Genomic DNA, 14,297 nt, shown 5'->3' on the forward strand with positions numbered 1-14,297 from the left:
GGAGAGTCTCGTCTTTCTCTTTGATGAGAGACGGCGCTCGTGTACTGAAACCACGCGTCTCAAGAACATGAGGGGAACATGCACACAGAGAACAAGCCCGCCCTGAACTCACGGGGTCGTTACTGGGGGCATGGGAGGAAGTCGAACTAAGCGTATCACTGTTCTTAACAACACCGCTGACACGTATAGGCATGTCCGCAAATGTGGATCCATGCTGCCCGAAATGTTTAAAGCATGCCACACTCTACGCGTAGCAGAGTTTTGTAGCGATAGCTACATTACGGTAGCATTCCAAGCCTTCGGCGCGGCGGTGGCGGCGCTGCCACCCTGTGGCTGTGCCCCTACGCTGTCACGTGTTTGGTCACGTCATGCGGAGCAGCTCCTGGCGGCGCGGCGCCTTGGCTGATCGCGTGGTTCGTCACGTGACCAAGTTCCACTCGGCCAGCTGTAGCTATCGCGTCACTACAGGCATAACCGGAGCTAAACCACCGCCAATTTTTTACGTACTTAATCATCCTCATCATCAGTCAAGCTGTACTCACGCAGGACCAAGGAATGTCCCACTGACCCCCGCAGATCTTGCCTGAACACCCCACCTAACCCTGTGCAACTCTGAGCTATGTTTTGCTTCTCTTCAATGTCGCTCTATTTCTCTAGCATACCAGCGGTTATTTGTTCTTCGTGTCACGGTACTTTCGCCACTCTGAAGTTCCCTGATGTGGCAGTGAACGTGAACATATTTTTTTTTTTACATTTCGCGCTTAGTGAGCTCAGCATGCATAAGGTATATTACATCCGTGTAAGGCAAAGGCCCTTCGTGTGTTGCAAAAAAAATGTATGTTTACGTTACGATACGCAGTGAGCATGATGTCGCAGCGGACATGCACATTCGCATTTCATTCAGGCTGAACGCTTACGGGCACAAGATCTGACGTTGCTCGAGCGCGGGCGCTTCAGCTAGCTCGTGAGGTGTAAAGCTGTCGCGAAGCGAGCATACGCGCTTCGCTTCCCTGACGGCTTTGTTGACGCGCCGACGACACGCCGTCCCTTTTTGCGAGTCCGTCTCCTTCCTCGTGTCTATACGGCGCCCTCAAAACAGGCACGAGGCCCGCCTCGCTTTTGCGTAAACCGTGTGCAGAGAAGTGTGGTCTGTAACGAAGCCGACGGTGTTACGCCTCCTCCACGAGACCCCTTTTGGTCCCGCTCCTTTCTTCTTCTCGAAACTGCGGATTTCTTTCTCTTCTTTCCTTTTTCCTTTCTCTCTTCCCCCAACACAATCGTTTTCCGTCTTGAGCATTCTGTCTCTCCTGCTGTATCGTGCACCTGGCACGTGTTTCCTGTTCGACAAGGTCGACCGCTTCCCCGGCTCATCTTTTGCCTGCACTATTCCATTACGAGCACTCCAACAAAGTGGTCAGGTAGGAAAATATTGTGACATATTAGTCAACGGCGCTGTTCACGACATCCGCAGGCGGAGTTTACCGCTACGGAGCTGTAATAACCGCCAATCGGATTAGGCTGATATGTGCCCCCAATTATTTTTTTGCGGCAACAAAAGGAAAAGATGGCGGCATCGCAGGTACAGATGCCTTTGGTTACGGAGGGTTCTGTTTCGCACTCGGCCGACCGCAGAAAAGGCTTCATCCGTTCCATTGTTCTTGCATATGTGAAAGTATACGCAAGAACAAGGGCGTCATCTGACCGCTTTGTTGTGTTCCCGGCAAGTGAATGGATACACTGCAATATGTTGTGTTCATCCCACTTCTGACACCACGCAAAACAAAGGAGCCTCAAAGTCATTGCGGTGGCAGGAAAACACGAACCTTTGTCGCGGGCCCTATTTGTGCAAGGTACAAGTGTGCATGTCACAGTAGCGATTCCAGACCCTGTAGATGAAGCACTGGATGAAACACGGGTAGCCCCACTTGCACTACGAACACTAAGATCATTCGCTTGGGAGAAAAGTAAGTAAAAAACTGAAATAAAAAACTGTTGACTTTAGCATGCCGCAGTAGTAACGGTTTTGTGATGTTTATTGATCAAAAACTATACCGCATGTCTCAGTACACCGAAATTTATGTAATTACAAAAATTTGTTCCGAGTGCGTAATATGCTTGTTGAGGTGACGATTAGCTCAGTTACCTCGTTCGTTCCTGTGAATAGCAGATTGCGGGCAGGACCATATTTTGCAATACAGTCTTTAAAAATATCGCATGCCTGCTAACTGCGCTGCAGATGACGATGAATATAAATGCACTAATAATAATAATAATTGGTTTTGGGGGAAAGGAAATGGCCCAGTATCTGACTCGTATATCGTTGGACACCTGAACCGCGCCTTATGGGAAGGTATAAAGGAGGGAGTGAAAGAAGAAAGAGAAGGGTGCCGTAGTAGAGGGCTCCGGAATAATTTCGACCACCTGGAGATCTTTAACGTGCACTGACATCGCACAGCACACGGGCGCCTTAGCGTTTTGCCTCCATAAAAACGCAGCCGTCGCTATAAATGCACTGCAAGATTCCGCTCCGCGTACGATAAGGGCGGTCTGATGAAATTTTAAGTTTACTTGAAAATGAAAGAGCTAGTGGCCATGCATAAGTTTCTTTCGTGCGATATGATTCAAAATACTGTATAATGGCTTTTTCCGAGGCATTATGAAACTCGTTCACCTGCACAAGCGATGCTGCTGCTAACACGCGAACAGTAGAAAATTAAACACCCGCGCGCCCGTGAATGAGACCCTTGTCACCCGTGCTTTTCGTTTCGTTCATTAAAGAAAAGAAAAACGCTCGAAATGAAAGGCACATAGCGTAGTGTTGGTGCGAGCGTGCGCTGTGTGTCTGTCACTCCTTGTTACTTCGTCTTCGCCTTTTTATGCTATTTTTTTTCTTTTTATTAAATGAACGACGCGCACCAACCGGGCAACCATAAAATGCTGCTCCTCATTTCGCACGCAGGAAGTTGACCTGGCAGTGAGCGCATCATTCCAGACCCCGTACCGCGAGGAAGTCCTGGACTACACCCACTACTACTACATCCAGGTGGTGAAGTTCATCGTCCGGGCGCCGGCCGAAAAACCGCGCGCCTTAGTCATCGTCCGGCCGTTCGTAGTCGAGGTATGTGCCTGCGATCGCCGAAGGCCTGTTGTTCTATGTTATATAAAGCGCGGAGTGATGAAGACTAGATTATGTCCGGAACGCGTGCAGGCAGCCAAATAACGTCACATGAATGGGTGACACCTCTGTGCAGCCAGATGCAGAGGTGGCGCCCTGCGGCGCGCAATAAAATATTTAATAGCAGTAGACTTACTATCTAATTAATATCTTAAAAAGCCGAGCTGCGGCTGGCGGCAATAAAAGTGGCAGGAAGAAGACAGCTAGAAGTATAGAGGGGAAGCGATAGCGAGAGTGGACAGGGGAGAGTTACGTGCACTATTCTCACAAAATACAAAAGGTAAACAAGTTTGCGCCGATCACGCGCGAGTTCCAGGCATTTTCAGAAATGTAACGGCGCGCAAGCGACTTCTGCATATATTTACAAAAAAACACACACAAGAGCACTGTACGCACAAAGCCGCGCGCGCGTATAGCGTCCTTTTGCTAATTAATAGCGCCCGCGCCGCACTGCACCCGCTGCCGGGGTGGGGCACTCTCCTCTCAGCGCTGTGCTAAATGTATTGGAGAGCGGTTTTCCCTCTGGCCACCAGATGCCACTAGTGAGATACTAACTCGGTACCCCCTTGAAGCGTGTATGACCTAATACAGTCTAACCAGAGGGCGGGGTTTCGCTCGCAACAAGCGCCCTCTACGCGTCACCATGTTGCTCGATGGAATGTACGCATAGGGCGCGATCACGGAGCATGTGCTGGCACGAACTTCCAGCTCGCGTTCGGAAAGGTCCTAAGAGCGGATTATCCGTTGTAAGCAACACAAAGGTCTATATATTATAGACGTGCAGGCTCAGAGGGGTCGGCGAGTTGATTTTGCATTCTGAAACAAATCAAACTCTTCGGCGATCCTCGGCGGATTGTTTGAATGCGTTAGGGCCGTTTCACATGCTGCGAATTTCACCGCGCGGCACTGCGAATTCGTTCGCTCTGGGGCGGAGAGGGCCGCCGCTCTTGCCGCAGACGGCTTGCGAACGATTTCCGTCCGGTTGGAATTCGTTCGCAGCGTCGGTGTGTTCGCTCTGCGACTGACCAATAGGGAGCATCCTTTGCTTGGCTCCCCGCCAGGCTTGTCTTGGCCAGCTATGGCTGTCCTTGCACTCACGCCTCATGGGTCTGACGTCACTTGCGGTCACGTGCCACAGCTGAAGCGGCGCCGCGGCAAACACAAAGTGTCTTTTGGTTTTCACGTACAATGATTTCATTCAGCGCACCAACGTACTTTTTGAATAATTCAGAACTGTTTACTTTAATAAAAAACATTCAAAATATTTTTTTTGTCTAAAAACACGCATGACTACAACAACACGACCACATTCCTTATTGCATTAATGCCACGTTAATCACAAGTTCCATGAGCAGTCATCTAGCAACCCTGCTGTCACACGGAACGAATTCGCAGGTCCTGCGTTGCATGTGAAACGACTGAGCGGCAATCGCATTGCGGCGTCAACGGCGGGACCGAATTCGCAGTGCCGCGCGGTGAAATTCGCAGCATGTGAAACGACGCTTAGCAGCCAAACGTTCGTTATATCGGAGGTTGACACACTAATGTTTGTTATATAACTTCGCCTCGTTATATCCTAGGTCAACACACAAAGTTCGTTACATCCGAAATCCGGACACGAAAGTTCCTTATATCTGAGGTTAGCAGACGTTATTCCGAGGTGGTATACTGCCACCTTAGTATACCACCTCGAGGTGGCATACTGCTGCCTGCCACGGTCTGCAGATGGCAGCCTGTTTTCCACTGGCTACTCACAGATGGCGCTCGCCATTTCCGCTTCCACAGAGAGAGCTCTGTGGAAAACAGGGATGCTGACGAAATCGGACCCGCCGCGGTGGCTCAGTGGTTAGGGCGCTCGACTACTGAGCCTGAGTTCCCGGGTTCGAACCCGACCGCGGCGGCTGCGTTTTTATGGAGGAAAAACGCTATGGCGCCCGTGTGCTGTGCGATGTCAGTGCACGTTAAAGATCCCCAGGTGGTCGAAATTAATCCGGAGCCCTCCACTACGGCACCTATTTCTTCCTTTCTTCTTTCACTCCCTCCCTTATCCCTTCCCATATGGCGCGGTTCAGGTGTCCAACGATATATGAGACAGATACTGCGCCATTTCCTTTCCGCCAAAAAACCAATTATTATTATTATTAACGAAATCGGCACTGGGAACATACAGGATCTTTAAGCTGGAAATTGCCAAAGAAAATATCTATGATACTTTTAGGGGAAGCTCTTTGTTGTTTGAAGCCAGGAGGGGAGTTTTGCGGACTAAGACGTATAGAGTCAGGTACCACGAGATAGACACGTTGTGCGTTGTGTGTGGAGAGGAGGAGGGAACGGCTGAACACTTGATACTTTTCTGTAAATGGCTTCACCCTACAGTGGAAAGCAGCGGGGCTGATTTATCCAAGGCATTGGGGTTTAGGGACAGTGAAGGGAAAGTAGATTTTAAGCGGGTAGAAGTAACCAAGCGAAGGTTATCTGATTGGTGGCTAAAATCAAGACAGGAGTAAAATTTCACAAGTCATGGCTAGGCGGCCTGAACCACCGCTCGATTTAAAGGGTTCAGCCTTATCCATCAATCCATCCGTCCATGCACAAACCCTTCTAATGGTAACGCATTAATAAAGCGCTATCGATGGCTTGCATTGGACGCTGGAGGTGCCACGACGATGGACCACGCATGGCTTCCACTAGGCTTCTGCTGGGCACTCGTCGAATGAACGTGTACCATTTATGACTGCCTTACTTCTGACTCAAGCGCAGATTCCATGTGTGCTTCCCCTCGCACTGATGCGTATTTGCTGTAATGCATTTCCCCACCTGTTTCATGGCCTCCCGGCGTCGAAGTTTGTACTAAATAAATGACAATGAACAGGCGTTCACAGCGCTTCTGTTACGCCAACTTGGCGGACAGCGTGACGCCGGTGCACGCCATATGAACAACTTTTCCTTTCCGTTTTTTATAATATACTAATTACTAATTGAATTATGTGATGCCTGACGCGGTGGCTTAGTGGCTATGGCGTTCGGCTACAGAGCAAAAGGATGGCCGCGGCGGCCGAACACAAAAACTCATGTGTACTTTGCGACGTCAGCACGCAGCCTTGGTGTTGTCACAGGGCTCTCTAAACAGAAAGCAGCAAAAAGTGAATAAGCTATCCTCTAGTGCACCCCTTTAACGCTAGAGGACAGCTTACCCCCTTTTTACTCCCATATAAACGTATTTGTGTTTAGAGTGTACGCCATCTCTTCTAGCCTATATGCAGCTTCGGGGAGTTACCCTCATTCCGTACCTTATACTGTTCTATCATTTGTTGAGTTATTTCCTTATAGTACTTTGCTTCATGTGGCTACACTCTAAACATGAGTACGCCTATATGGGAGTAAAAAGAGAGTAATCTATCCCCTTGCGCACCCCCTTTAATAAAGCTATAGAGAATATCTTACTCCCTTATCACCCCTTTCTTTTTGATGTGTACGTTGGCATGGTCCTTTCATAAAAGAGAGTGCGCTGGATGATACCTTACACCTCATCTACACTTTTCAGTCTAGAGAGCGCGTCGACATGGCCGAGTATGTCGATTTTCGCGTGACCATTTGCCTCGTGGACACGTTCTCGGGGCCGTCCTTGCCGCAGGTGTGGGTCGGCGTGCTGGCTGCCTACCTGGTGTCCTTGGCGCTGCTTGTGGCTGTGATGCGCATCGAGCGCCGCCACGACCGCACCGGGAAACTCGGCTTCCTCTCGACCGGGGACGTTGCCCTGTCGCTCTATCTCGGCATCATTTGGCAGGGTACGCTGGGCCACTATATTCTGATCACGTTATGTCCAACGAATCATAAAGAGGGCCCGGCTGGGCGCTCAGTGATAACACCAGTCCTTCGAACATTCCGAAGCGAAGGGCTATTTCCTATAAAGTGTATCATAGGTGGCGCTGCTGTCCTGGCCCTTTGTTTCATAAGTCATTCATAAGTAATTCATAAGTCAAAAATTTCATAAGTCATGGCTAGGTGGCTTGAGCCACCGCCCGCTTTAAAGGGTTCAGCCGTATCCATCCATCCATCCTTTGTTAAGTTATTTAGATGAGAAGCTTGACTGCGGCATTGTGGCATGCAGCAGCGAAGTAATTACGCATTTCATTAGCAGGGATTCGGGACAAACGCTTCCAGTTCCGTTGGCGCCCGCTACGTGGCGCATGGCTTTGAACATTCAAAAAAGTTAATTGACGTCATTCATGACGTAAGAAAGATAGTGACCGAGTGGCTTCCCACTGAAGCGCTTTAGGCCGCTGAGCTTAGTGGCACTGGCTAGGTGCTAATCTGAATTCCTGGTAATGATTGTTCTTTTAGGATTATTTACAAATACGAAACTGACCCCAAAAAGTGCTCAAAGAAGGGATAGAAAAAATGCATCTGCATTTTTCCCCTATATTCGACAAATATGGGCACTGATTGCCTCTTCTGCGTAAAATTTTATCTTGAAAACGAAAAAAGAACGCTACTTGTCGTTTTTGAAGTAAAAGCAATAATGATGCGCAACATTTTCTGTTAGGAAATTTAAGACAATCGGCTGTAAATTGTACTTTCTAATACTCTGTTGACTAATTCTTAACACGTACTAGTCGGCGTTTGAAGACTAATAAAATTTCGATACAGTAAGTCAACCGTTGCCTTTAGCTCTATATTGATGTATATGGACAGCACTGCACCTATACTTGCATTACAGTAGCCCATTTGGGCGCAGTTGCTGAATTTTGGAGTAACTTTCTTTTGAAGCCAAGCGAAGTGAACTGTCTGGCGCCTTTGGCGCGTTTTAACCATTTAACTAGGGGTTAACTAATAACGAATCGAATATCATTCTATTCCATTCACTGAATGGAACAAATAGGACATGTTCTAAGTTATTAGAAAATATTCGGGTCTCTATTCAAGTATGAATCACTGAAACAAGAAAACCCGTAATTTTGTTCAGTGACATTTGCCAAAACAGCCCGCTCTTACGCCGCGCAGCATGCTACCGCGATCAGTCAACACGACAACGAAGGTTCAGCGCCGCGATGCGGCACATTCGTGTGACAGCATTCATAACACTCATACATGGTACTCACACTCATACAACATTCATAACACTGACACACAAAACGCGTGTGTACTTTGCTATGTCAGTATGCAGGCATGATCTAGGTGGTGTCGGCACAGCACACTACTACGCTCCAAACAAAACATTCATACATGGTCATAACACTTATGCATGGTCTCCAAGACTGGCCGTTACAGCAAGGTTCAGTCAGGTTTAGCTAACCCTGCTGCCATGCCCGATCTCTGATGAAATGGCTCATATATATCGTGCCCCCCCCCCCCCCCTCATTTATACAGACATGTGGTGCTAGTCGATTCGCTATCGTCAGCAGGTTCAGCAGACGAGAAGATTTGTTTTGCTATGCATATCATGTGGTGGTCATGGAACTATGTACTGACTCAAAGTTGCACCCTCCCCCACCCCCCTCGCGTACTGAATATCAGTGTTGCATATTCTCACAGCTTATGCTACAACTCCATGGGGCCAGTGACCTCAGATTGCTGCTCGCGCTTCGCTGTTTCTGCTTGCGTGCCACCAGTCGAATTGAATATTCGCAGGAATGTTCGATTTGTTTTCTGTTCGGTTCATTCACGATCCGATTTTGCTGCCGGCTATACTTATCTTATTCGATTCGGTTTTGAAAGAGTACTGTTCGCCCACCCCAAGGCTTTTTAACGCCTCTCATAATACAATTATTAGCTGCAACGGCTATTGCGCATAACGGCATAATAGTCGGAATAGATGTGAAGAGTTCGGCAAGCATGCTTTATCTGTTTGTGCCCCTGTTCTGGCCCGTATCTGTTACATAGTGGGATGTCTTCAATTCGAACTCGCTTAATGTGAACCACCCGCTTATTCAAGTGTCGCATTGTCCCCACCTTTCCTCGCAACAAGACCTCAACACACCTCAGCCCGTCCGCTTTAACGAACATTGGGGCATTCCGTTCGCATAATCCCGCTGACACACTCACGGCTCTGGAACTTCTTCGCGTACGAGTGCAAGATCTGGCTCATGACCTAGACACCGCACGACACCTTAAGCGACCCAAGCAACAAAAAGGCTGGCTCCCCATCGATCCCACATCCCTCATCTCATCTCCCAAACCAACGGATGCGGGCCATCCTTTTCTAAAATTAATTCGTTCATTCATTCACCCTGCCTTCAAGAGGCGATTGTAGAAACCACCGTCATATCTGCATTATTGAAAAAAAAATTCGGGAAAATTTTTGTTCCTGGCATGCAGGCTGCGATAGGCGCTTCTCGGCGAGCTTCAAGCGACGCCTAGTGGCGGCCAGCTGGTGGCTGCTGTGCACGGTCATCTCGTGCGCCTACTGCAGCGTGCTCATCTCGTTCATGAGCCACCCGGGCATGGAGCCCGCGCTGGACACGCTGCCCCGGCTGCGCCGGGAGCTGCTCGCCGGACGCATCTTTGTCGGCACTACGCGTCACACCGAGATGGAGCTAGCCTTCACCGTGAGTCAAAGGTGTCCTGCTCCTGAGCACGAGGTCTCCACTCCACATTTTTCTCTCCCTCCTTCACCCCTTTCCTCATCTCTTCCCTCACGGCGTGCTTTGGATGTCCACCATTAAGTGCACATAGTCGGTCCTATACTTTCCATGCATTTTGAGGCATATGAGCTCATTCACAGCAACTTTACCACCTATAGCTCATTCTGGTTTGTTTTACTGTATTCCCCGTTCTCTCTTTTGTAGCTGAACTTGAATGTTGATTTTGCAGCGAGTTTTTGCGGTCTTGTGAATTTTTTTTCAAAGCCATACATTATATTTCGCTATTTTCAAACATAGCATAAAACTGTCTAAGCAAGGCACGCTTTATGAAAAAGGGAAATAATTAGTATTTGTCTCTCTTTACGGCACAGGCCTGAACCGCGCTATGAGGGATGATTTGAAGGAGGGAATTAAAAAAAAGGAGACGTTGTGAATGAAGGACTACTAACTTATTTCGACCGTGCACATCACACAGGACACGAGTGTTTTTTTTCCATTTCGCCTAGATCGCCATGTGGCCACTGCGAGAAATATTCGATCCCATGAGCTCGTCGTGCACGCGGGTTTCGTCGCCTCATGCCTCCATCTTGTGGGTAGCCGCGAAGGTAGTCTTCGAGACAGCGTTCTTGCAGTTATGGAACGTAAACACCCTGCACGTGATTGCATAAGCATGCAAAGGGCGGCACTACACACTCCAAACACTAATACGCCTATATGGGAGTAGGAAGGAACTAAGCTGTCCTCTGGAGGCGAAAAAAAAAGCTCTTTTTGCCCGAGCGTAACCACACCTTGCTGGTAGGAACAATGGGTTCGTCTCCTCAGGGGCGTCTGAGGAGGTTAATTTATATCATTTTATTATATATGTTGTATTGTATTATATATGGTGATGTTCACTTTTGTACAGCAGGGTCATACACGTTTCACGAAAAAATAAATAGAGGTGGAGAGGGGAGGGGGGAGGGAGGGGAGGGAGGGGTTACATTCGGCCCGCTCAAACCATTACAAGTGCACCGGCCATTCTCAGCACGTTACACAACTGGTTTTCCCAATGTCTCCGCACCGTCAGGGTGTTTGAACGTTTCCTTCTTTACAATGACGCTAAAAGTAGCTTCATCGGTTCTATTTTTGCTTTCCTTTCTCTTTAAAGAAAAGCGCGTGCCTGTCGTGCAAACTAACCAGTCGCTGTGTGCAGGAACAAAGCTAACGATGGGGAAAATGTTGAGGTAATGGTTTTCCTCAAAACCTCCTACAGGAAAGCCTCGAGGAAAAGAAAAAAGATTAAAAGATCGACATGATCGTTCCAGCTCTATTCCACGTAGATTCTTTTCTGTCTTTGCCCCCGCTATTACCAAAATTATCCATTGGTTTGATGGCTGATAAGGAAAAGTTTGTTGATGTGTGGAATTGAAGGTCCTGAAGCGGCACATTGGATATGGGGGACGCCGTAGGGGAGGGTTATGTATTAATTTAGACCGTTGAATAGAAACAGGGCGATTTGAAACTGGGATGAAGCAAGACACACAAGGGCACACAACAGCGTTCGTCCTTGTGTGTCTTCCTTCGTCTCAGTTTCAAATCGCCCTGTTTCTACTCACTGGACTACCAACTCGCCAAAGCTTCTGTTTTAGCCTGTTTCATTTCCAGTACATCCGGCCCTTTGAACTGTATGTCCGTCCATCCACGCGTTCCTGTAACCTACATCGCCATCTCTGTGTGCCCAGCGCTCGTCGTTGTGTGTCTTCCATCGTCTCAGTTTCAAATCGCCCTGTTTCTACTCACTGGACTACCAACTCGCCAAAGTTTTTTTTTATCCTGTTTCATTTCCAGTACATCAGGCCCCTTTAACTGTATGTCCTTCCATCCACGCGTTCTTGTAACCTACATCGCCATCGCTGTGTGCCCAGAGCTCGTCCTTGTGTGCCTTCCTTCGTCTCAGTTTCAAATCGCCCTGTTTCTACTCACTGGACTACCAACTCGCCAAAGCTTTTTTTATCCTGTTTCATTTCCAGTACATCAGGCCCCTTTAACTGTATGTCCGTCCATCCACGCGTTATTGTAACCTATATCGCCATCTCTGCGTGCCCAGCGCTCGTCCTTGTGTGTCTTCCTTCGTCTCACTTTCAAATCGCCCTGTTTCTACTCACTGGACTACCAACTCACCAAAACTTCTGTTTTAGCCTGTTTCATCTCCAGTACATCCGGCCCTTTGAACTGTATGTCCGTCCATCCATGCGCTCTTGTAACCTACATCGCCATCGCTGCGTGCCCAGCGCTCGTCCTTGTGTGTCTCCCTTCGTCCCTAAAAAAAATATGCGGCCATACTCACAGAACTGCTCATGCGTGATGAAGTGCCATTCTAATCATTATGTACAGTTAACGAGGACCGTTTCGCCAAATCACGGAGGGGACCTAACGTAAAGATGAAGTTTCCTGAAAGCGCTTAGTGCGGTGCAACACCCACCCTATATCATATCACTTGAGAATACGACAGAAATAAAGCATTCAACGGGTCCGAAAATCCGAGTGCGGAGCAGTGGGAGAGTGTGCTCTCCAGCGGCAATCCAATCCTCCAACAAGGATTGATCATCCATGCCCAGCGAGCAGCCAAGCTCAGCTGTGCCCTTGAATAGGGGCGCCGACCCTGCAAGACAGAGCCACGCCCTCACCAGGAAGATAGAAGAACTCTGTCGACCGTAATATCTGTAAAATAGAGCAATAAGAGGTTTATCCTATCCTATTCTATCCTATCCTATCCTGAAAGCGCTCTCTTAAAACTCAGGCTTGCAAAGCCCGCCCGTCATGTCGATCGCTTATATCCCACCAGGCATATCTGTCCAAGCTGTTTGGGGCACTATACGCACTCAGCACACACATGTTGGAGAAGAAACAGCCATCGCTCTAGCCATTGTGGGATCCTCGGCAGAAACCATTGTCAGCGACTCAAAATTGGCTATACGTAACTACACGTTTGGAAGAATCTCCCCACAAGCAGCACGGATTCTGCTAAAGTATCAGCCCACGCGGCGCATTCGCCTAATCTGGACGCCTGCTCATGCTTCCCTTGCTGGTAATGAGGCGGCTCATAACCTAGCTCGAGAACTGTCCCGCCGAGCTGGGTCGTGCAGTCCACCCGCCCTATACTCTGGCAAGGACAGGTTGTTTCCTTACAGAGAAATCCTGCAGCACTACAGGCTTGCAAGACTCAGATTCCCCCCAGCAGATAAAACGCTCTCCAAGCAACAGGCCAAAGCCTGGCGTAAACTTAAAACTAACACCTATCCAAATCCCCAATTGTGTAGCTTCTATTCGGAAGGACTCTACTCAAACAAATGCAAAAATTGTGATGCGAAAGCCGATCTAAATCATATGATCTGGAACTGCCCGCAGTCCCTACCCGCGAGTCACTTCATTACCGACTCTGCTCATTGGGAGGCTCTATTGCTCAGCCCCGACCCGGGGATACAGATCAAGCTCCTCCAGCTGGCTGAAGACGCCGCCGCTGCCCAAGGGATAGCGGCCGCCGTTTAAGCGGGGGGCGACTTCGTGTCGCTCCTCTATATCCGCTGGAAATAAAGTTTCACAACCAACCAATCCCACCAGGCATATCTGTCCAAGCTGTTTGACATCATCCGCTTCCGTGCTTTCTTGACTCAAATTAGCCACGTGTGCTTTGTTTCCTCAAAACCACGCCGCCTTGTCAAGGTACAGAATGGGGTCGATACACTCTAAACACCCTGTGTGGGAGCATAGAAAGGGAGTAAGCTGTCCTTTAGCGCACACCCTCTTATAGAAGAGGACAGCTTACTCCCGTTCTACTGGTTCAGTTTAGAGTGTATAATACGACGATTCCTTTATTTCCGTGCTATTCCAATCGTATTGTCCGCCGTGCGTATGGGCAGATCCTGACGATAGCAAGAGAGTGACTCACTTCATGGAATGACCGAAGGACCTAAATAGTCCAAATGAAATAAAATAGTAATGAGATCATTGAATCTCGCTTCTTCTTGCTTCTTGGCTTTGCAGAGGTCAAAATCCTCCGAGACTTTCGCATACAAGTGAGAGCTCTTTATGGCTGAATGAGGACTTAGCTATCTCGCTTCAATACCTATCACGCGATTGAACGAGCACGGGGGCTTCGGCCGGCCTTTCACTTCTTGGTGACGTCATCGCAAGCCCCAACGGCGCTGCTCGGTGTTAGCGAGACAAAGAATTACAGGATATAAGTGCCGTAGTTTTCTCTCCTTTTCCTCGTGTTATTTTTATTTTTAGCACACGAAGATGTGCCGCGAACTCGCGAGGGCGAAATACGAGCGGCGACTAATTATTCCAGCGACAAACAAAGGGCCCCGGTGCGCGCATGAGGAAGCTAGCTTACCGCGCGTCCGTTTAGAGCGTCTACTCTTTCGTAATCTCTGTTTTCCGGAGAGAAAGAAAGAAAGTTCACCTCTCTGGAATTAGGAGGCGTGAATGGGGAGAAAGCTCGCGCTTAGCGGCGCATCTCGCCTTCCAGTCATTGCGCTACACCTCCAGGAAGGAAA

The 14,297-nt window shown here is 48.6% G+C and overlaps 1 protein-coding gene across 1 annotated transcript in view; it reads left to right on the plus strand.

Moving 5' to 3' along the window:
- Nucleotides 1–14,297, plus strand: part of LOC144097666 (ionotropic receptor 93a-like) — a 34,056-nt gene that overhangs the window by 6,421 nt on the left and 13,338 nt on the right. The window contains exons 4-7 of the mRNA XM_077630317.1: nucleotides 1,350–1,418; nucleotides 2,960–3,118; nucleotides 6,810–6,963; nucleotides 9,494–9,723. Coding sequence (XP_077486443.1) covers nucleotides 1,350–1,418; nucleotides 2,960–3,118; nucleotides 6,810–6,963; nucleotides 9,494–9,723 — 612 coding nt within the window. The remainder of the gene's footprint in view (nucleotides 1–1,349; nucleotides 1,419–2,959; nucleotides 3,119–6,809; nucleotides 6,964–9,493; nucleotides 9,724–14,297) is intronic.

The sequence above is a fragment of the Amblyomma americanum genome, chromosome 7 (genome assembly GCF_052857255.1).
Source record: "Amblyomma americanum isolate KBUSLIRL-KWMA chromosome 7, ASM5285725v1, whole genome shotgun sequence".
Classification (NCBI taxonomy): domain Eukaryota; kingdom Metazoa; phylum Arthropoda; class Arachnida; order Ixodida; family Ixodidae; genus Amblyomma; species Amblyomma americanum.